Below are 24348 nucleotides of genomic sequence, written 5' to 3' on the forward strand. Positions count from 1 at the left end.
GCAAAAGAAAGCCATTTCTCACCAGCCAGTGCCCAGCCCATGCATGGCACCACTACTGTGAGAGTTCAAATATGTCAGAAAAGCCCAATAGGAAGAAAAAGAAAGGAAAAAAACCCACCCCATCATATTTTTCTGGTGAATGGGACTGGTTATTTCAAGCTTGCTGACCTCCTGACCCCTTTGGCCTCTTCAGTCAAACAGAGGTTAAACCAGAGTGTCCATTCCTGAAGTCCTGATTTGAGGTAAGGAAAGAAAAAAACAACATGCAGGTGGCTACTCCTTGTGAAAATAAAACATTTGAGTATCACTGCTGAGCCTCCAGCACAGCAGGCCCAGGATCAGTCCCACAGCTGTCTTTAGTTGGGGTTTTTTGGCTTGGCTGGTTATTTTGCTGGATGTGATTGAGGACTTTGTCAGGGGTTTCTCTTCTCATCAGCACAGCCTGAATTGCCTGGGCTAAGCAGCCTCATAAGCAACTGCAGTGTGTCTCAGGTCAAAATAAAATAAATAAGCAGGAAATTTAAAAAGCCACTAAGTGCCACAAGCTGCTGCTGAAGGGTTTTGACTACCTGCCCTGGTGGCCATCTCCTGCCCAGCGCTGCAGCTGCTCCCGTCAGCCAAGGTCCATGGGACGAGAAGTGACATCAGCAGGGGGATGTGCTGCCCACTGAGGCACATCCCAGCCAGGGAGCAGCTCCGTTCTAACCTTTTCCCTGGGACACACACAGAGCCCTGGAGACACACCGAGCCCCGAGGCTCGCGTTTCATGGGCGCTCATTCAGCGTCCTGCAGCCCCGGTGCCTCGGTTGGCTCCATGGTTTTGGCAAGGCCTCGGTGCAGGGTCCTGTTCTGGAGTCTTTGCCTCAGGAAGGCAGCCAGAGATGGCAGACAGGGGTTGTTTATGTGGCAATGATTGCCCAGTCTAAGTAGGAGTATTCCTATACCCTGCTCAGTCTGTGAAAATTCCTGCATTGCCCACTTGGCCATGAAGGGTTGTAAAACCCCAGCTCACCCTCTCTGTGCTGGTGAGCAGAGGTTCCCTATGGCCTTATCCAGGGAATATTCCAGCCTGTGCTGCCCACACTGGGAGCATAGGGAAGAAATCCTCGATGCATGGACACTAGAGCTGTGTTCTGGGTTCATGGCAGTCATTTCTTGGGATGTCTGGTTTCAGAGGTGGGGTAATTTGGCTACCACGGTGCAGATCCCCAAGGCGCCCCGCTGGAGCTGCAGGGTTCTGAGCACCAGATGGGACATCTCCTGCCAGCACATCATTCTCCAGGAGTTTTCTAACCCATCCCCAGGGATTAACCACAGCTTTGCAAATGCTGCCACGCCACGGCTGCCACGTGCTTTGCTGCGTCAGTGTTTTGTCACGGAGCAGCCCAGCTTTAAGCCAAGATTCCCAGTGTGGAAAAGCTGCAGGCAGTGCTGGAACCACATGCATGAGCATCTCCAGCTCTTCCTGTTAATAGCTACAGCAAAATTGTCTCCATGGGCACAGGGAAGGTAGCAAGCCACATCCTGCTGCTTATAGTGGGGGGCAAGGGACAACACTGGTAGCCCTACAGTGGCCTCCCAGCAAAACCCTCTGTGTGGCCTCCTCCTTGTCCTCCAAGGTGTCTTACAAACAGGGTCCCCTGGCAAGTTAAAATGTCTCACTAGCATTGCCTCACTATCATCCTTGAGCAGAAAGCAACACAAACCAAAATAAATGCATTTCATTTGCTTTTATTTAATTAAAAAAAAAGTCAAGGTCATTCCAATCCCATTTAAATACAGAGATTTACAAATAGGTCCAAAACAGGACTAAAATATTCTTTGAAATGCTGTACTTTTAAATATTGTGCTTTCATAGATACATAAGAAAATTAGCATATAAAAATACTTTACAAGGAATACACTCTAATATATGGATAAAAATACACATTTAAGTAATGCATTTCATCTTCATATCATTCAAAATGCATAGGAAGGGATACAAGGACCACGTTTTTCTTCCTCCTTTTTTTTTTTTTTTTTTTTGTTTAAAGCCTTTAATAAAAGTCTTCATTAAAAACCTATGAGAAGCCCCAGTGAGCTTCCACTGCTCAGGATATTGCATATAAAAACACTTTCGGCTGCACTGTCAATGCTCCACAGTATCAATTATGGCACGTTATCTAGCTGTGGCAGCAATGGTATGGGATATTGCATACTCAAAGAGAAAATGGCTACGACAAAGAGCTGGATGGGGCCGTGCCTGGAAGAAACACCCGGATACGTTTGTGCTGCCACAGGGGCTGGCGGGGACAGACAGTGCGGGGACAAGTCCTGGCTCAGCAAAGCAACACACACGGGCTGTACACCCGCCCAGCTCCCTCCACACACCCCTGGTGTGCAGGTGGGGATGGAGGAACTGGAAGGGCAAGCAGGGAATGGGGGCAGTGGGCTCTGGAGCTGCCGTGTCTGACGGAGTGAGCTCTTGGACTCCATGGCCCAGGCCTTCCCAGGGAGAGCAAAGCCGTCCACAGGACACGGCCACGGCCATCATCATAAAGTGCGAATGTGGGAAACGGGGCAGGCAATGCAAACGTCACAGCCCCTCTGCCATGTGGGGCCAGGGGCTCTCGGGCAGGAGGGGAGCGGCCGCAGAGCTACAAGAGGCCAGCAACAGGCAAAGGGGCACAAACCACCCAGCCCACAGGGACACAGGACACTACCCCCACCCAACCAAGGGCTTGTCATTCCTCTGCCTCAGGGGAGACAGCAAGGTTTCATTGATCCAAAATATCAGGGGCAGCCCTGGGAATTGCACTATTCTGCTATTTACTTCCAGGCACAGGCCAAGTTTGCAAGCAAGACATCTCTGTAAAGCTCAGACAAACAGGGGTGGATTCAGGCAGGCACCCAGGGCCTTTAGCCTTGGGTATGGCCTCTACTCTGTAGTCACTACTGAGCACAGGTAACAGCACTGCTCACGGGAATCAGCCACACAAGGTGCCTAATTCCACTACGGGATGAGCCAGACCTAGTGGGGAGTGTGGACAGGGCTGGCAGGAGACAGTTGGAAATACCAATTTCTGCACAAGAATTGCATTTAGCCACTCTCAAGCACATTTTGAAGTGTCTTTTAACGGGCTCTCTCCACAGCCCTGCACTGGCAGTGCAAGGGGCTGCAGGAATTGATTTGCCAGAAGTGTTGAAAGGAAGGAGCTGGGCACAACATAAAAAGAAAGGCATTTCAGTCTTGCTGTATGTGATTAACTGAGCAAACAAAGAACATAATAGCACCATGTGTGTTTGTAGGATGGCCAAGGCCTTTCAGGATGAGGAGGATGTCAGAGGCAGGACCCTGCACACTTGATGGCAGAAGCACAGGGGGATGCCCTGCCATGGGGGATGGCTGCGGATGCTCCTTCCTCCTGTCGGCAGTTTGTCCTGCTGCCATTGCTGCCACAGCCCCAGACACACACCCAGCTCTGACCTTCCCAGCAATATTTGGCGGTCTACAGGCTCACTGAAGACCCACCTCCCCACTTGCAGGTTATGGTACACAGAGAATTTACAAATACCAGTGCAAAAAAATCAGGAATAACACCCCAAATACCACAAGAGCTCAGCAGAGGCATCATCTGCTCTGCTCCTGCTGCTCAGAGTGTCTGGACACTCGCCTTGACCTCGGCGCTGTGGGGCACCTGTGCCGGGAGCTCTCTGTTCCCCTCCAAGGGAGCATGGGCAGCCAGTGCCAAGGGGTTCCGGCTAATCACCAGGTCCAGCTTATCTCCAGCCTCTGAAATCAAGGGAACGGCCAGACAGCAGTCAAAGTCTCTCGTTCGGATGCGGTTTACCTGCCAGGATGGATTTAGGACATGCCATGGGAAGGAACAACAGAAAGATCATGTTTGTTAGTCAGCAAATGCAAGGTTAGTGCTAAACCCCAGCTGGAAAAAATACACAACTCTTGGGGGTCCCTGATTCCAGGTTCACAATGAAGAAGAGCAGAAGCACCCCTTCAGAATGAGCATCCATGCTTAGCTGAGGAACGATGCAGTAACTGATAAAGGAAGGGGGAAAAGGTCTGGACCAGGAATGAACCGTGACCCTCAGTGCCTGGGGCAGTATTACAAGTATTTAACACTGCAGGGCTCAAAACCACTTCTCCTGTTCAAGCCTGTAGAAGAAAATGTTGCCATTTTCCATTATTTTTTTTGCCATAATGGCTTTTACTGGCCTTAAATTTGTGGTGCCAAGTATCCAGCACATAGAAACCAAATAAAGGCCTGAGGCTTCTGGCAACCATTTTCCAACTCAGCCAGAGGTAAACCCAGACTATACCAAAGAGGTTCTTCTTCTTCTCTCCCCATTTATATCCTTCATTTCAGAGAGTCTGGATGCATTTCATGTGGGCTTAGGAGGCAGCTGCAAATTCTCTGTAGGATCCAACAGTGAAAGCAGTTTCTGCTGGCTCTTGCTGACCTTCAAGCACATTTCTAGGCTGGGTCATCTGGAGAAACCACCCCAGCTCTCTCACCTACAGCTACCAGAACACTTGGGTTTGGTGCCATGACAGCTCTGGGACAGAACAGGATGGCAAACAGCACAGGGATGGGAAGTGGGGAAGGGGAAAAGGAATTTCCCATACGCCTTTGGAGTGAACATAACCCTTGGGGCCAGGTGTTGCTTCCTTCTTTGAGTAAGGGCTGGGTATTTGGCTTCATACAACCCTTCCATCCTAAGCCCCTTCCCAGAATTGATGCATGCCCATAGTGCTGCATTTGTGAAAGCAGCAGTGTCCCTCCACCCCAGCCAGTGTCTGCACAGACACCTCAGTACTGCCCCTTACAACAGAGGGACAATTTCTAGCCCACTTGTGGACAAGGAGAGATAAACCACAAGCTTGCTCTTCTGCCCCTGCTCTGTGCCAGCCAGGCAGCTCCAGTGCAGAAGTGCCACTGCTGCAATGCCATGCTCCAGTTAATCCATGCAGCCAAGAGGCAGAGGGTCTGTGACAGCAGGGATGAGGTGTTTCACTGGCCTTCGGGCACATCATCATGCCCACACTCAGCAGCACGGTGCAGCATCCTCAGCAATGCAGCTCTGCACTTCTTGAGGGGAGTCCCTTATAGCACATCTGCAATCCCTCATTCCCAACTCCACATGACAACACGATGGAGTTGGAGTCGCCTCGTGTGCCCGTAGGTGTGAGCTGTGTGGCACAGCGTGTGGAAAAAGGGTGTCCAAAGTCTCCATGCCGCTCTGTTTAGGATTTTGGGCACACCTCCCAGAGTACTTGGCACTCGCATAAAGCAGCATATCCAACACTGAACAGAAAGGCAGCCCACAGCCTAATTAGCTTCTTGTTCATTCTTGCACCATCTTTTATTTGAAGCTGAGAAGGAATAATTGTATAGCAGCCAACTGGCGAGAGACCATAACAAGCTTAAACAAGGTTCCCCACAGTGCTGCCAGTCCTCCAGTTACCTGATGTACATAAAGTATTGGCTCTAATCCGACTGCTAAGAACCCCCACCTAGAAATTAGCAAAACTAAACATCTGAGTGTTTCCAAATATGGTGACTATATCTGCATTTCCAAATGGTAGCAATTTTTCCACAGAGGTTGCACTTCCTTCAGTTGCTGTTTGAGTTGCCTCAAAGCTAAAATAGTTGGTTTTCATCCACACAGAGCTTCTCGCCAATCTCCAAAACTCACCAGGCTTTTTCTGTCCCTCCAGTAATTGATAAGCCCAGGGCACATTTATTACAGACTGTGCTTTTGACCAGAGTTTTTATTCTGTTTCTGCATCAGCTATTTCAGAAGAAGCATTTTTCGAAGAAAAATACCCATAAAAAATACCTTGCTTGAAGTATGTGTTTCCTAGAAAACTTTTCTAGTCATCAAAGACATGCACAGAACTTCATGAACTTCACTTAATTCCACAAGGGGCTTCACAGAACACATATTGGTCAATACAGTCTGGTTCATCCAAAAACTAGGAATAAGATTGAGGGTGAGGAAAGGAAGCAACACAGCTTTTTGCTTGTTTTGAGCTGTCCATGCTCAAAAAGGCCAGTGCCAGAACAGGCTGTGCCCTGGACCAGTGTAACCTAGGAGTACCACCTGGGGTACCACCTGAAGGTACTACCTAGCGATTTCTTATAAAACACAGGTCCCATTGAGTGTTGGTGGCTAAGAGCTCACCTAGTTGGCTAACTATTACCTTTCATTAAAGTTAGTGCTGCCATGGATGGGTCTCACTTCTCTCTTCCTCTCAGCCACTCATTCACTCCGTCCCAGCCTCCAGAACTGCATTTTGCATTTATTACCTGAAGCACTCTGTCATATGGCTTGAGGCCACACTGATCTGCTGGCCCATCCGGACGGACCATATTTACATAGACACCTTTTTCTAACAGGCCATCTGACAAACTGAATCCAAAGTCTTCGCTCTCCGGGTCTTTGCGGAGTGTCATCTGGAGAGGCAGAAAGAGAAGAAGCAGGTTTCAGTGCAGCAGAGTAAGGAGGTGATGTACAGGAGTGCCAGGATGGGAGCAGTAATGGGATGAATAATGTGTGCAGACCCACAGCAATTCTGCTCTGGGTCTCCTGGGCAGGTTTTTCTTAGCCTGGGCAGATAACACAGACTGAGCCGTATTTACCTGACACCACCATCACAGGAGAATTGCTTTGGTGACTGGTATAAAACCAATCCCATGACAGTCCCTCGCTCTTGGATGTGGAAGGAAACACGGGCAGTGTAATACAGACAGCACTCATGTTTCTCCAAAGAGCAGCAAACAAGTGTTCGTAATAGAGCGTCCCCTTCCCTGGCTCAGGTTATGCTGTGTATCCTCTGTGTGTGCCAGACCAGCACATGAAAAATCAACATGTTTACTGGGAATTTTTAATGTAATGAGTCAAATGCTATGACAGCTCATTTTTAATACATCACTCAGCAGGAACATTTAAAATTCTCCTTATTATTTACAAGTTATTTTCAGAAAATTCATATCAGTAAGTGCTGACGCTCTGAGGACAAGAAACAGACAACTTCATCATCCTTCCCTTGGGCATGTCAAGTTTTGGCCTTGTCCAAAGGAGAAAAGCACTGCTGGAAGTATCTTACCATGGGATAACACTGGGAACCAGGGACAACTGATTCCCCAACACTACCAAAATCTCCCCTTGCTTCCCATGAGCTGGGAGTAAATCTCTGCCATGACTGTGCTCCAGGCTGGGTGAGCCTCATGGATATGTGGACCTGGGGAAGGACAATGCTCAGGATGACACACAGGAGCATCCCACCTGGCCTCAACCTCATTTCCAAACACAGCCAACACCAAATGCTCCAGCAGAATGAAGAGTCACCCTACAACATGCCTAATTACATAGGCCTTCTCCTTCAGGTACCAAGGAGTTTTATGTAAAGACACATTTGCCATGCCCTGAAGGGCAAAAGCAGATCAAACGTGAAAAAGTTGTTTTTTCCAGCTAGCATAACTGCAGGTTTTATTCTGAAGTCACATTAGGAAAGAAAAAGGCAATCAAATTTTTGAAACCTCTCCAGCTCCCTTCCCTGCTTGCATTCTACATCAGCAGCTTCTACAGTTAATTACTTTTCCTAATTACCATTGCCTTGCACAATGGTTAAACTGGCTACATTCAGCTGGATGCTGAAATCAAACCAGTATCCCATCACTGAAGTGGAGTGGAAGAGGAGGGAAGTAAGTAGTTTTTTTGTTTGAAAAGTGGCCTACTAAATGGAGTGTATTACAGGAAAAGAGTTGATGGGTCTCCAGGGGGCCATACTTTGAGCTCTCTCACTTTTATCTGTAGCACCAATTAACAAATGCCAAAACACAAGGACCTGGAAATCTTATATATAAAGAGAAATGGCAAAGCCCACGTTTGAACCCTGCTGAATGATGGCAGCTAAATCCCACTACTCTTCTGAAGGGGCTCCTTCTTCTTAATCTGACCTTCTGGAAACCTTTGCTGCAGACCTTGGTGAGGACCAGCTTTAACAGGGACCAATTTCTGGGGTCCCTCTGAGCAAAGGAGATTTCTTACAAGGTTGCAAAGGTTCTATAGGTTGAACCATTGAGGTACTGCAGCACCACAGTTACACCCACCCTTGGCAACACAAACCTTGTGAAACTCAAGGGGGGTCGGGGACATGATTTCCTGCATCTCCTTCTCAATCTTCTTCACGTCCAGATTCCTCTCGTTCTTCTTGGCAGGGGAGCTGCTGCCCTCAGTCTGTCCGTCGGTGCAGCTGGAGTTGGCTTTCCTCAGTGGGCTCATTCCCGAGGGGTTGACAGAGTCCAGGAGCAGCTTGCTGCCCTCCAAGCCCAGGTTGTGCACGCTCCCTGTCATGATGGACGCCTGCAGGGCGAGGGCACAACGTCACTCTGCTGAGTCAGCAGCAGGAAGAGCCGGACCACGCGGCCACTAAAGCGCCACAGACAACACGGCGGCACCACTGCTCTCATTAATCAGAAAATAAGTATCAAGAAGCTCTTCCTGTTGGCTGTAAGAGCCATTCCCAGACCTTGGGAGCTTGCTTCCAAGTCTATGGCTGAGCCACTTCGTGCTTTCCAACCCCCACTCCAACAGAGAGCTTAATCTCTGAAGGAAGCATTTATGAAGCACTGCCTTATTTTTCCATGACCCCTTCTACACCAACTGGGCCAGGCAAGCCTCATCTTGTGCATGAACCATCTTGAGTCAAGGAGGACAAACATCCCATTCTCAGGGAGCTCCCAGAGGAGCCAGTGTCAGCCTCGCTCTCCAGCCTACCTCTGCAGGCTGCAGCTCCTCTCCAGCATCACACAGTGCTGGCAATGGCCCAGGGGAGTCAATGCCTTGGACTCCACTGAGGACAATTCAGCACAAAAATTAGGATTTTATCTCTCAGTAAATAGGAGCTGTCACTGACCAAAATTGAGTTAAAAATATGAAATTAAGTAGTATTTAAGCCTGGTCATCCTTGATAGCATCCATTAAAAGATGCTCCTAAGTAGATTTGACTCCATTTGGCAATGCTTTTCACTAACGAGATTATGTTGATCAAAGCTAACAAAGGAGTCAAGAATCTAGTCTGTGGAACCTCAGTTGGCTCCAGGTCATAGAGTCCATTTAAACAGTGTAATGAAACCTGTAATTTCAAAGTTCAAGTTCAAAGGGTCTGCAGTGCCAATAAATGTCAAAGGTAGAAGAAATTAAAGGAAAGGTATGGAGCAGACAGCAAAATTCTTCAACACTAAATGTGGCAAGTCAAAGAGCAATTGCACCTGTGCACAGGGGAAATATCATCCAACTAAATCTCTAATCAAGACCCTCCAGCTCTTTGCTCCAAGGTGGAACAAAGGCAAATAAAGTGAATTATGGTGGCAGTAGGAAAATGCCACCACTACCCACGTTATCCAAAAAGGCTTGGATAAATACAGAAAACCTTTCATGTTTGCACTTTTCAGGTCTTCACACATGACTTGATCAGCTCAAGTTTGGGCAAAACTCAAACACCTGTTACGTGGAAGGACACTGACTTACCACATACTTGAAAGGCAGACTAACAAACAACAGCACAGCCAGCCAGGGTACATTTGGTCACTGCCCTCGGGTAGCCTCAGCTCCCAGGGTGTTGTGCTGTGCTGTCCCAGCACTGCAGAGCCAGGGAGAAAGAAAGGTCTGTGCATACCATGCCACTGCCCTCCCCCAGAGGCTGCAAATACCATAACCAACCAGGACCCAACAGCACTGGACTCCTTTTCCATCTTCACAGCATTTAAATCCTCCTTGCAGCATCATAAGCAATTTCCTAAAGTTTTTCCATAAGCTTTATGTTTAGTGCAAACAGCAAAAAGGGCAATTCCAGATTTCTCCAGCCTGTGGCTGTTCTGCAGTATTTTTCCCATATCTTGGCTACCCTCAAAACAAAGCAGAGACACACACTTTACTGGAAAAAAGCCTGTTTCTTCCCAAACTCATAGCCTGGAACTGGATTCCTACTGTATGTGAACCTCTTTCTAGGTTATCATGAGTCACCTTGCATGACTCCTTATTTAAAAGCAAATTATCAAGGGCCAATTTTTTTTTTTTAAATACAAACAAATCAAATCTCTGACTGTCATAAAATCACAGGAGGCTGAGTGTTGCGGCTAAGAAAGCTGCAATACAGCAAAGGCCCCAGTGAGGGCTGCAGATCCCACAGCACACTTCACAAAGGCTGAGCACACGGAGAGGGAGGAATGGATCAGTAGTATTTTGGATTTGATAAAAGGGGAGTTGAACCCAACAGATTCCTGCTAAAACGAGAACACTTCCCTTCTGTCCTCAAAACTTTCAAAATATTCTAGAAACGTGCTTAATACACAGAAATCCTGGAGGTGTTCAGCTTTCAGTAAGATTCCTTTATATGTTTAAAAACATTTCTATAACTGTCAAAGCTCCAAACAGCATAAAACAGCAATTGCACCACAGATCCCTGGAAAACAAACGAGAGTCCAGCAAATTCCATCTTTTACATTTTTATACCAGCAGAAAATACTTGTGCATCATTTTAGAGAGTTACATTCTCTTAAGCAGTCAGCAACTTCTGTTCAGAAAGGTTGAGAACAGCTGCCTAAACTCTTTTCTAAATACATTCAGATCCAGGAAATAAGTGATCAAGGGAAAAAGTTATAGGCTGAGAGGGCTGGGGATTTGGGATTTTGAGTGTGTTGTGGGGTTTTTTAAGTCAGCATTTTCTTAAGCAGTTAAGATAATAAAAACAGCATTCCATGCTTCAGCACAATAAATTTAATTGAGATTTCCTCCGCCACTTACAGTTGCTAAGGATCAAGGAGGAAAGGACAATCAGCAAGTCCCTTGTCACAATACAAACCAAAACAGAACTTTCCTCTTCGACCTGCAATTAGTCAGAAGTTGTCTTTTTTTCTCTGAAGCCTTCACAGTATGCAAGTGTACATAAAACCAGTCCCACTGGGAATGATGGAGAGCATGACCCAGAGAGTTCTCCCCAGTCCTCTGCACCTGGAGGGCACAGGGAGAGATGGTCTTATGGGGTCCTCCTCCTTCGTTCAGGCCGTGGGAGCTGAACTAGGGAAGGGAGCAGCACAGGCCCCATCCTGCCAGGCAGGTTTGCTTCCTGCTGCTCACAGTCTCAAGGGAGCCCTTTATTTGCATCCCATGACTTAGAAATCTAGGCTCCTCATCCTATAACCGGACACAATAACATGACCTCCAAAGCGTTTTGGATAAAGAAAAGAGAAAGTGGTTTGTGAAGAGAGGAAACACCTTTATTTCTGCAGGAAGCAATTACTTTCTCAGATTTTTCCATGGGGAAGGCTGGCTGAAAAGCTTCCAATTACCTATTTCACTAAAACAGTTTCCGGCAGAGTGACAGCTGAATGCAAGGTACGTGTGCCTGTCAGCACTTGAAGCCAAGGTTTCAGTCCCAATGGGGGTCTGTGGGGCTCCTTTTGCTTGGCCTTCAAGTGCTTTGGACAGACAATATCTTTCTAAGCAGAGGGTTTACCACTGGATAGGGAAGGCTTGCCAAGAGTCATGTGAAGATTAGTGGCCAACAACGGTTCGTGAAAAGGGTGTGGAGTTCCTGGCAAGGCCAGACATGGGCTCAGGGAAAGAGCACACACAAGCAGCTGTCTAATGAGGCAGAGCTACCCATTAGCACAAAGCCTGACAGGAACTAAAACCAAACCCTTCTTCACACCACCGGCAGCTCAGGGATGTTATGGGCAAGTAACATCTGGGGAAACGGTCTAACATTTATGGAAAGAGCAAAACAGTCAGGTCAGCAACAAATTCAGAAAGTGATTTACCTCAATCTCCCTCAAAAGTTCAGACTGGCCGCATGTTTCCAAATCCTCCAAAGCTTCTCCAAAAACACGCCAAAAATTGTCCTCATGAGTGGTCTCAAGGCCATTTTGGCGGTTGGGGTATCTGTTGTAACGTAGGAACCAAATATTGTCAGCACTCTTCTGCAGCGGGGTGAAAGCTGCAAGGCTACAGCAAGTGTCTCACCAGTAAAAGCAGACTTGAAGAGTCTTCATATACAAAAGCAAACAATATGAACTTTTCAAACAAGAGTCCACATACGAGACCTCCATGCATTTACTAACAGGGCAAGTGTCCTTCAAAGGAAGCATAAAGTTGGTGTAGTAATGTCAAAGTTCAAAGGGTAAATTAAAAAGTGCCTGTAGGAAGATTGTAGGTTTAGGAAGACCTTTTGGTGAAATAGAGAAGTGAAAGAAAAAAGGATGCATTATGGGTAAACCAGGAGCCTCAGAGACTGTTAGTACAAAGGCTGATGGGATAGAGCTCAGATCTGAGACACAGAACACCTGAGAAGAGAGAGAGAAACACAGAGGGTAACAGACATGGTGAGAAAATGATAAATACATTAGGTCTCTATGAGCGTAAATAATGCAAAGATGTATATAAAAATGACTGCCCTGGGCTGGACAAGCAAACGCACACTACAGCCAGCAGTATCAACAGTGTCATGTACAACCCATACAAACCGAGTTTCATTTGCTTTGGGATGGCCAGAGAACTGAGCTGTTACTTTCAGGAGGTCTCTCTTTTTTTTGCTGTATAGCAGTCTTGGCACTTACAGCTGTGTAAAGTTTGCCACCAGTTCTGTCTACAACAGAGAGTAAGGTTAGAGAGAACCTCTCTCAAGCTGGTACAAACACACGTTAACGAGATCACTGTGTGCTGGGGGTTCTGCAATTCCCCACCTTGGCAGTTGCAGCACTTTTTATCTCTGACCACAAGCCAGGGTCAATTCTCATATCTCTAAATCAAACAGCAATTAAACATGGTGAAATCCTCTGAACAAAAAAGTAGGTGATGCTGGACACTGCTTACTGAACACCAGACTGCAAAACTCAGACCGCCAGTACTCTGTTTAACAGAAGCCTCTTGAAGGAAACTCTCTGTGGTGTTAAATCAAGATCATGATAAACCCACTGATGAGTCACGGGAAGAGCCCCAAGGGGACAGTGATATTGGAGCAGCCCTAATGCATCTTTATACATATCTTACAAGGAGTTGCATGGGTGATGCTCCAGCTCTGCACCATGTGATAGTATCTTGCATGGTTTAATGGTCTTCAACTCCACAGACAGGAAGGGACACTCATTCACCAGAGCCACTCAGCAAAGTCAAAACATTTTACTTGAGTACATGTCACAGACAGCTTGGCCTCCATTAAATATACAATGACCCTTTGGTCTTTTTCCAGATGTTTAACGACTGCAAAGTCTTTAGCACACACTTTCCCTTTGATCCACTGGTTTAAATGTGAGTCTGTAGCAGGCAGAAACTCACTCACACACCCTTTTGCTCCTTGTGGGATCATGGACTTCCTGAAGAGAGCAGTACATGACATGGCTTATTGTATTTTAAATTCACCCCCTATCTTTCATCAGCTTTTAAAGGACAGTAGCCTTTATGCCAGGCAGAAAGGTCAAATAAACACCCAGCAAGACTTTATAAAAACAAACCGAAATTTCCCCCAAAAAGGATTTTTTTTTAATTTTTTCCCCTTACTCATTTCCTTCCTCTGCTCCCAGGTTCCCAAAGAGGTAAATGTCCCTTCTAGTTACCAGTCTTGCCTCTCAGAGCAGCAATACACAAACACATTCAGGACACAGATGAATCAGAACGGGCTCCCACATCACTGGGTCAGCAGGTTCTTCCAGGCTAAAGGCTGTCAGGGTTTGTTTTTCTCTTTAATAAAGAGGGCTCAGCGGCATGAACCATCTCACTTGCACTTTGACATCAGGGCTTGGAGTCCTCATTAGGGACACGGGGGTTTCAAGGGCTCAGATTTGCCAACTTCAGCTGCCAGCAGCCTCGCCGGGAGGGATCAGTGACCTCTGTGAGCTGGCTCTCGCTGAGAGGCAAAACAAGAACAAAGTCTCCGGCGCTGCCAGCCTTCCTGCCAGCTTGATCATCTTTAAATAGGTGGAAATGGCCATGAGATGTTCTAAGGGTTTTGTTTGGACAAACAAAAGTTAAGGAAAAAAAATAGGAGAAAAAAGAACCAACAGTAACAACACAACACACACAACTGTGGGGACTCTGGAGGATGTTGAGGGGAGGAAGTTTTGAAGCAATGGGGCTTTTCCATTATGTGTGGCTCAGTGAGGGGCAGCCTGTGGCCAAGGCAGATCCAGCAGGATTTTCACCCAAAGCACAGTGCAGCTGCAGCTGCCTCCCTGGCCTCAGGAGGTGTTACAGCATTTTCCCCATGCTGACTGAGCTGGGGGATTCATTTGACCATGTTCACTCAGTGTAGCTTTGTTTGAGATGTTGGAAGGGCCGGCCACAGTTTTGGTAGATTTTAACATGGATATGCAACCTTACACTGGTCCTCCAGTGCAGAGTTTGGTTGGCCTCTTTTGCTTTGTGGCACCGAGCTGCTGTGAAGCCGCATCTGGGCCGACACATACAGGGACAGCCCTATTACACCTAAACTACAAAAATACTGCGGCCTTTTCATGGCAGGAGTAAGAAACATGGTAGGAACCTGTGGTCCATGCAGCTGAGACCACCCTAACTCCAGACACAAAATGTCACCTGGCCATGGCAGAGCTGTCACAGAGCTACACTCAGGGTAACCTGGCAATGTGGAGGTGGCCCAACACAGCTGGTGCACCACTAGCATCCTTCCCCATGGCTGCCTGATGCCAAGTGGAACATTACTTGCCACTCCACTCCATCTCATTCCCATGGCCCTCTTGTCCCTGTGCCTTGACATCCATACTTCCAAACACCTCCCAGCCTCCTCCCACCTCTCCGTACCTGCCGGGCTTGTCCCAGTCATCTTCACTGAAGCTTCCATCCATGTAGGGGTAGTTTTTCCTGGGGTCTGCTGGAGGGGTGCTGCTCTTTTGCCTGCTGTGTCTCCACTCATGTGGATGGAGGGCTATGCCGGCAGCCTGGGGTATGTAGGTACCTAGGGAAGGCAAGAAGGAGTGGAGGAAGAGAGAGGGTAATACCTGGTCAGAAACCCCAAATGGAGTAGGACACGCAGATCCAGGAGAGCCTCCTTCCCTAGGTCCCAAAAGTGAGGTCACATGGACTGTACACTTTCCATCTCAGTCATCCAAAAGCAGTTCTTCCAGTATCTTCTGGCTTTAACCAAAGCAGCTTCTCAGGATGCTGACAAGGGATGCCCCATTTCTCCTTTTCTCCCCAGCTTCTCAGTAGTTTTATAGTGTGAGTCTGGGATCCACTGACCTGGGAGCACACATACACACAGATGCAGATCCTGCCTCCAGCCGCTGCCAGCTGTGGTTAACAGCTCCCATTTCCACACTGAACCCAGCAGAAATTATGTTGTTGAATCAGTCACCTTTAAATACAACAAGTTCTTCAAAGGGCAAACGGAAGATCCTGACAAGCTTCCCTCAGTGGTGGTAACGAGGAAGAATCAGCTCTTACCCTAAGAGCTGACAGTCAGTTCTCTCAGAATTCCCATACCTTTGGGATCAGCTGGTGCAGGTACAGGAAGCTGCTTCAGGGATGTGTGTGTGAAAGGCAAGGAATAGGATGAAAAACTCTGCTGGCTTGAGAGCAGAGGAGGCTCATCTATATCACATTTGACAGGAGATCAATACAGACTGTTAGTATGAAATCAGACATGTTTCACTACATCTGCCCCCATGGACTTTTCCATACTGCAGTGTCTTACTCCAGAGATGAAAATCCATCACTATCAAGTCACAAGATCCTCAAGTCTCATAAGAAGATACCTAAACAGAAAACTTCCAAAACAGATCATTCCTCAGCAGTGTCAGTGCCATCTGCAGTAGAAATAAATTTCCTGAGTCCCCTGCCCAGCTCCTACTGCCCATTCAGTGTTTCAGAAAAATCCCCAGAGCCTTTCCAAGAAACACCCTATGCTCCCATCACACGCTGTGCCAAGCAAACAGGAAGAAGTAATGGAGAAACATGTAATTAAGGGAGACCTGACGCCCTAAACAGCTAAGAGCACTGGAAATACCCAAAGACAATGCCAACACTCTCTCTGAAAATGCCAAGGCCTGTTATTTCATTTAACTGATTGTTTCCTCTGTGTGTTTTTAAAGGTTAGACTTCTCTGGAAAAAGCCCCAGGAAAAATTGCCTGCCAACATCTTACAGCAGTGGGAAGCACTCACTGCCTGCCAGAGCAGGACAAGGGCCCTGGATGCAGGTCCCTGCAGTGGGTGGGCAGCAGGTCTGGGCTGGGCACAGGGGCACATGTCCAGAGCAGTCACTTGGAATCATTATAGATTCACCTCCTCCTTCCAGAGAGAAGGGTTGGATCCCTGGGATTCAGAGCCACCTGGTGGCATGTTCCCACCAGGCCCAGCACAGCTTCCCTGCCAAAATCCTTCCTTGAGCCATGTCCTGCTGCTGTGGATAAACCTAAAAGCCTACAAGGCTGCAGAGCCTGATCTATACATCTCCATTTGGGGTGTAACCCCCAATCTCCAGGCTCTTTGATTCCCAGGTTTCCCTGCACCCTGCCTTCTGTGCCATCCCATGGGCAACCATCCATGCCCTTCTCCCTACCTTCCAGCACCCCCCTTCCAGCACCACTGCACCACCATGCAGCCAAATGCAATTACCAGGGAAGACAAGAGAGCCCCTGAAGCAAAGTTGCAGTGTGTGGATCTTGGGCATCCTGGCACCAGCCTCGCTCCCTGGGGCGCTGTGCTCAATTACTTGTTCTCAATTTACCGGCAAAGCAATCACTTCCCAGTGTCCAACTTGTGTTAACATTCAATTAGATGGAGAAGGATTGCAGCATTATGAAGGCCAGGGGATTCCTCCTTAATGAAGCCTCCAGTCCCAGCTGTGCTCCCAGATTAAGATCTCAGATGAACAGAGGCTGAAGGAAGATGCACAGATGGGGAAGAGACACCTGGGCAGTGCTGTCCTTTGAACTCGGCCAGAGTGCAGCGAGCCCAGCACACTCACACTTTGCAGCAGCACCCTGCAGCATCCCTCCCCATTTTCACATTCTGCTCTGGACAGGAGCCTTTCTACCAGTTTCCTGTTGTGCAGTGATTCAGGATTTTGGTTTGTTTCAACACTGGCTAATGCTAGCTTACATCACTAAATCTGAACTGGTATAACTATTTTCCAGGGCTTTTCTCCAAGTAAAAATATATTCTCATGACTAGAGTATCCTCCACTCCAGTTCCACATCTGCTAGAAGCTACAGCTGAATAAACTTGACCTTGAATATATGTGTTCATCTGATCACTCACTAGAGAGAGATACTTTCTTGTAGTATTACCTTAATTATTTTATTAAGCAAGTGCTTCTAGTCACAAGACATTCTAGTGGATTTTAAAACATCCTGAAGAGGATTATTATGTCCTACAAGGCCTCTCTGGAGAAATAAAAGTAAGCTATGGACCAAATACTCTGTAAAACATATGGCCAGTGAATACTGTCTCTGATTATGCGAATTATAAAGTGCTGTAATGGTTTTGAAAATGATGAGAACAATATGATGCCATATAACCCAGAACAAATATGGCAATAAAAGCCTAAACAGATACACCAACTCAAAGCATCACATGAGTGCATTCTAAAATGTATTTTGTTCCCTTCTGGAAGCAAGAGGTCATACAAATGTGGTCAGGCCACAGGCTTTGGCTCATGTTCAGAGACAAGACCCAGACAGAGCAGAGACCCCTTGGAAAACAGAACCCTGGCTTACCTTGGCTTCCATACCCAGCATCAATGGCAGAGCCATCCCAGGATTCCACAGTATTGTCCACACTCGGAATCGTGGTGGAGTATATCTCAGACAGCTTGCTAGTTTTCTGGGAGTCTGTCAGCTCATCTTCTGGGTCACTTACTTCGTTTATGCTCCCCGACTTCTTGGGGTAGGATTCTGCAACCAGAACATCCTGCTTTAGCAGGCACCAAGAGCAATCTTCAGGGAAAAGCTTATGCTGACATGGGAGCAAGCCCAGGTACTGTAAGTTTTAAACTACCTCTTTAGCTCTTCAAAAGTAGCTGAGAAAGGCATGTGCAATGAAGCTGAAAGGATTTAATGCATTACTCTTATCTTAAGCATAATCAAGAAAAAATGTCTTTCTGAGTTTTTAGCACATGCAATACAAGGAGCAGCCATGGGGATTTGAGGATTACCACATATGAGAGAGCTGGGACCTCATCTCAATTCACAAGCACATCTTCCTGTACCTTTGGAAACTTCCTCCAAACAGCCCTGCCCAGAGAAGTGTTGGCTCCCACAAGCAATACCCTGTAGCTTCTCTGGATTCAGAGGGCCTCCTTTATACTCAGAGAAGCACCAGGGCAGGTGCTGACTGCAAACTTGGCTACAAACAAATGTTTTAATTAGACTCCAGTGACAACCACCACTGTTGAAGTTATAGCCCTCTTCCACGACTGTACGACCTCGGAAGAACTCAAAGCTAATCACCACCTCTCCAGAGGTCTCCAGAGTCTCCCACGCATGTGACAACAGTGGAATTCCTGGGTGTGGTATTTTGAGGCTGAATTTCCCCTGATCAGTGATCGGAAAATGGGAGATGAATGTGAATGATGAAGCTCAGACCTTCCCTTTCATTATTTTAGTGCTAACAGGCCCTTATTATCATTATATCAAATTTCCTTTCCAGCAAAAGCTATGCAAAGAATGGCTTCTCTGCACAAGCACTTCTTTGTACTGAATATTTTAAAGTCCTTGCTGATTAGATATCTTGTTAGCCATCCACACCCTGGATCTCTGACCTGAGGGATAAATGCCCTCTGAAAGTCTGCATTTGTCAATGAGGACAGATTATTTTACCAAACAAAGCCTGGTGTACTGAAAGTCCCTATTTTCAAAGCCTTCAGAAGATTGCTCACCATGATTAACTCAAGATTACCTTGAAATTTCAATTACACCTGCTTCATTCTCAGAATGATTAACGAGTTTCCAACAGGCACTTGCATGTCAATTATTTCACCAAGTGGCTGTGACAATGCTAAGTGTCAGCAGGGGGACAAAAGAGCATTTCAGACCAAAGACCAAGACATTTAGCTACAGGGAAAGAGACTGGGGCTTCCTGTAGAGGAATCAAGTCCCCAGTTCTATCTCTATTTGCCACATCTCTACTCCCTGCCCAGTCTTCATCCATTTGTAAAACAGGTGCATTGCCACATATCTGCAAACTGCTTTGAGGTCTATACAGGTTCTATGTTTAAGAGTGATGCCACTTTTTCAGATGCAGGACAGGCATCCCAAGGGCTGTGCTTGCTTCAGAAAAGGTTTATCTCTTGATTTCTTCTAATTCCCACAGCACTGTGGGCCACTGGCTGGGTAAGTCCAGCCAAATCTACAGAGTGCAGAAGCATGGCACCAAAAAAAGGAGGAAAATACTGGGGGTGGGAGAGACTGGAATGAAGCCAGGCACCTGGTACTTTCTGAATTTAATGAAAAAGCCTCTGTTTGGCTGTGGGCATGCAATCAAGGAGAAAAGTTTGCATGAACCCTCTTTTTTTCCAATCACCCTTTTGTCCCCAAAAAACAGTGACCTGCCAGTACTAAGCGTGCTTCTGCTTTTTTATACTATGTCAACAACAGCTTCAAAGCCACAGGGAGCTTGGCAGGGAAACCAGAAGGGGATCCCTAGAATGATGTTAGATGCTTTGAAAGATGATCTTAGAATCCCAAGCCAGGAAAAGAGGTGTAACAAATTTATTGCCAATTGTTTTCAAAAAGTTGAATTAAAATTGGGGGGGGGGGGGGGGAGGGAAAGGGAATTCATGGATTCTACCAACTCAAGAGTCTCCTTGCTCATTTAGCAGGGTTATATTTTTTAAAAATCCCACATTCTTATACTTCTAAAAGCAAATTCTGCTTCACTTCTGTGGGAAATACTAACACAGACAGGGAATGGCAACAACAGTACAAGGTGCCGATCTGAACTAAAAATTACTATTGTCAATAAACCTGCTGCTTCATCTCTTCCCATCACCACAGAGAGGCTTTGGGTTGCCTTTTTTTTCATCTGTGAGTCTGACGTTCAAGAACCACACGTTTCCCCACTGTGCCCAGCCATGCCCTTGACCACACTGCCTCATCTCACCTTCCACAACAGGACAGAAACCCCGCAGCAGTGCCTGCTCCATGGCCCAGGGTCCCTGCCGGGGTGAGCCTTCCCCCTCCCCACCGCAGCTCCTCAACTCACTCTCTGTCTGCTTCTTGATCTTGAGGGTGACGGTCTCTCCTGCCATCTGCAGCAGGTGAATGGCCTCGCTCAGTGGTTTGCCCTTGAGGCTCACGTTGTTGATTGCTAAGATCCGGTCCCCGACGTGGATGGCTCCAGTTCTGGAGGGAAAAGGCACTGTCAGGAACTCCAGAGAAGCAACTCCTCTGGAGGAAGGAAGGAATTAACTGAAGGAATTAAGGAAGGAATTCTGAAGGAATTAACTCTCAGCACGCTAAAATATGGCTTTGTTCCCTCTTGGTACACTCTGTGCCTGTGACTTCCTCTTCACCACATACCAGGAATCTGGATCCTCCTCAACTTCCATGTGCACAGACACACAAATACACATGGGAACACATGACCTCCTCAAATCCCAAGCCCCTCAGGAACTGGGAATGCAGACCAGCTTAGAGACAAAACACTTCAATGCAATGGGGTTAAAAGCACAAGCATTTTCACTATGTGGAGTCCAACACAGTCATCAAACATGGAACTGAAGAAGGACATGTTCACCCTGATGGAAAGAAATTATGAGATAGACCTAGAAACCTACTGGAAAAAACCCAAACCAAAATAACTCAACAAAACTGCTCATGTGTGTGCAAGCATGAGCTGAACCAGCTGCAGTTAATGATATGCTTAAAGCTCACCCTACTCAGCTACACCCCTGTGACTTTCTCCACCAGCTCGGGAAGAGGATGTGTTTTATTGCTCAGCCACATTCCAGCACTGGCTATTGCTCTCACCTAGACAATCCTCAGGCTTCAGCAACAGGCATGAGGAAACTGACAAGTCATGGCAATTCTCCTCCTTCTCCATCCTTCCCCTCTGTCCGCTCACAGACAAAGGCTCACTTTACCTCTTCCCAGTGAAGCTCTGGGGAGAGCAGGCAGGGCAGGATGTGTCCACTGCACAGCCACTGCCAAGGCAGGAGCTCACACCCACCACTGGCTGGACTGAGCTTCCCAAACTCACAATCCAGCTCCCAAATGCCAGCACACAAGAGCAGCAACCACTTCCTCCTCCAGTACTGCAGGAGGTTGTGCTATCAGAAACCTCTGTGATGGAGTCAGGAGGAGATGCAAATCTGGACTGTAATATCTTTTTGCCCTTTTTGGCAACTTGTCTCCCTCAGGTTGCATTTCCAAACTGGACTGCAGACAGTTCCTGCAGAACTGGAATTTGATATATCAAGACATGCAAAACAGCTGCTTGGCTTTCCCCAAAATATCAAAGTTCTGTAGACACACTGCTGTGAAACATCCACTATAAGTACATCAAATCAGGAAATGCAGCCAAGCAGCAGGCAGGACTGCTCAGGCTGCAGCTTCTGCTGCTGCTAAGGTACTCAGCAGTGCCATGATGGTCCCACCAGCCACTAGATGTCCGTCTTGTCCCACCCAAATCCGCCTGGAAAAGCTGTCAGGGAAACAAACATTTCTGCACTCAAACAAATTACAGATGAAACTGGGACCAGAGTATTTGTCTTAAAAGTTTCATCTATTAAAGTAAAAAAAAATCAAGCTAAACTGCTGGCAGTTTACAGAAGATCCTTTTCTCACTGCAGTGCTTCAGCATTCAAGGGTTTCTTGCTGAATCCCTGAACCCAGCACAAGGACACATCCATCCAAGACACCAGCCCAACCACCCAGTCCTGAACAACATGACAGCTCTGCAGTAACTGTGAAAGTCTCTCAGCAGGGAAAATTACAGGAACAATTAAAGAGAAAGGTCATGTTCAGCCAGGTATTTTTCTTTGAAGGGGAGAAAGCAAACCCAAGTCCAGTCCTCTCAGGGCCCCCCTGTGAGGCCATGCAGACAGAAGCTGAGCAGGACTGACAGAGAAAGCAGTTTCCTGCTAGTGACCCTTGTGCCTCTTCATTACTACCAACAGTCCTTAACTCACCTTGAACACAAAGCAGCACAAGGAGCCATGGGCTGCATGTCCCTTCTTGTTCAGAGGGGACAGGCAAGAACAGAACTGAGTAAGAGGTAAGTGGAAAGGTGTAAAAGGGGCTGCTAGAACTTCTCAGCAAGCACTGGGGAAGAGGTGGGTGCATGCATGTTGTAGGGATTAACGTGGCACATAGGCAGGGTCACCATCCCTTTTCCTCCCAACATGGCTTGGTGCTGGATACTCCTAGACCAAACTCTCCTACAGCTAACCCCAATCTACTTGAGCAGGTGGCACTAAAGGAGGCTGGTCTGGCACTTTAAAATATCAGCAATAGCCAAAACTTGCTCTTGGAGAACCATTACACTTCAACCCAAATTTAGGGTTCAGGCACACTCCCTTAGTCAAGAAGAAGGAAAACACAAGTCTTGTGGCACAGGCTTAAGCCATATGCAGGCACTCAAGGAGGGGACACAGACAGTAACATGGGAGAGAGCCACAGCTCCACACCAATCTACCAGCCTGAGCTGCTTTTGTAGGTTTCTGTAAGATCATACATGAGGAAAAAAAAATGTTCAAGGTCAAAATAAAACCTAAATCATCTGACTCTGAAGCCTTTTTGACTTAGGCAGCCTGTCACCCACTGACAGATGTGTGACAGATCCTAGAGGACACCCTGCCTTCCCCACTGCCAGCAGCCCAAAATGCAGTGTAGACTTTCACTTGTGCCTCCACAAGAATGGCCTGTGGATTCCTGTTATCAGACATTGGGATCAGGTCCACCCCATGTCAGATCTGCCGAACCACTGTCCTGTGCTCCAGCAAGAGCATGGATTTGGATTTAAATCCCCATCCTTCAATCAGAGCCTGGCTAAGGGCATCTGTGGTAGAGACATCAGGAAAAGGACAATTTAGGATAGCACTAGGAGCACTCCTCTTCCCTTGACAAGGTCAAGTCATCCCCTTCTCTCACTCACAGGAGAAAAAAATGCACCTTTCCTGCAAGCAGCCTTCATCTCAGCGATCCTCGCCCTCCCCACAGGGAGCTGAGGTTACCCAGAGACATCCCTGTGCTGCTCTGTCCCCATGCTGTTATCTGCTACTCAGCCACAGTGAACGTGCTGAACAGCTCCATCACTCTTCTCACAAGGCTTTTCATTCCGCACTGCCTGCTCACTCCTGATCAAAATTCAGTAGTACTGCAGCACTCGCCTGCACATTTCTGGACGCAGCAGTCACCGACGTGCACCCGAGTTCAAAGGAGGAGCAGCCATGGAATTGCAAAGGGAACTGAGATCAACACAGGTACAATTCTGTCTTCTGACACCTGACAGCATTTTAACTGGCTGTTCTTAACCTCTCTCATGCTGGGTTGCAGGTACAGTACAGAAGTGCTACGCAGAAAAAAACCTTGGATACTCTGTGGCTACTATTTTATAGGGAAGAAGACCAAACCCTGTGGTGGCAGGCAGTGATATAAAATCCCCAGCGAGAAGAATCACTGATGACTAAGTCCATCCCCTTCCTTCCCAGGAGACACAAACCTTCTGCATTCTGCACCAAAGGGAAGCAATGGAAATGCACAGCAGCGTGCTGAGAATTCTGGGGACCCAATGCAGTAAAGGACACAGAGCTGTTTCACAGTCCAGCTAAGAGGGAGTGTGGTCTTGAAACAGAAAAAACCAAAAGGCCAGATCTGCTGTCAAACATCCCTAAGGTCTCGCACTTTAGACCAGTTTGTTCAGGGAGTTTTTTGTTGCTGTTCTGCCTGTCAGGCAGCACAAAGAGACCCTCAGAGAAGCATGAGTCAGGGCTGGTGAAATGATCTATTTACAAGTCACAGCTCCCATATAGAAAGTTTAATTAAGATAGAGTGTATGACTCAGTTCCACCTTATACTCTCAGGAATGTCCTGATCCTTTAAATCCCACACATCCACATATATTCAGACCCAGGCACACAGTAACCTCCCCGGTGGGTTGAAGGTAAATCTGCTCTTACGTTTATTCAGTATAAATATCTGATGCTTGGGAATGCCAACCTGCACTGAGATACTTCACATGTAACACACTGAGCAGCAAGCAAGGACAGGTCAGAAAACACCTGAGATCCCTGGTTTCAGCAGGACACACCACTGCTATGGCCATAAGCCAGTTTTGCAACAGGGGAGTCCTGGACAGAGTCTATGGTGGTTTCATAGGCAGGCTGGGCACTC

The 24348-nt window shown here is 47.2% G+C and overlaps 1 protein-coding gene across 6 annotated transcripts in view; it reads right to left on the minus strand.

Moving 5' to 3' along the window:
- Window positions 1-1715: 1715 nt before the first annotated feature.
- GRIP2 (glutamate receptor interacting protein 2) overlaps window positions 1716-24348 on the minus strand; it is a 267829-nt gene continuing 245196 nt past the window's right edge. For all 6 annotated transcript variants that reach the window (XM_068201965.1, XM_068201964.1, XM_068201966.1 and 3 more), the window contains exons 18-24: window positions 20219-20358; window positions 17734-17910; window positions 14818-14971; window positions 11826-11946; window positions 8131-8367; window positions 6309-6455; window positions 1716-3830 (exon numbers count right to left, since the gene is read on the minus strand). In XM_068201965.1, coding sequence (XP_068058066.1) covers window positions 3633-3830; window positions 6309-6455; window positions 8131-8367; window positions 11826-11946; window positions 14818-14971; window positions 17734-17910; window positions 20219-20358 — 1174 coding nt within the window. In that variant the 3' untranslated portion in view covers window positions 1716-3632. The remainder of the gene's footprint in view (window positions 3831-6308; window positions 6456-8130; window positions 8368-11825; window positions 11947-14817; window positions 14972-17733; window positions 17911-20218; window positions 20359-24348) is intronic.

The sequence above is a fragment of the Anomalospiza imberbis genome, chromosome 11 (genome assembly GCF_031753505.1).
Source record: "Anomalospiza imberbis isolate Cuckoo-Finch-1a 21T00152 chromosome 11, ASM3175350v1, whole genome shotgun sequence".
Lineage (NCBI taxonomy): Eukaryota > Metazoa > Chordata > Aves > Passeriformes > Viduidae > Anomalospiza > Anomalospiza imberbis.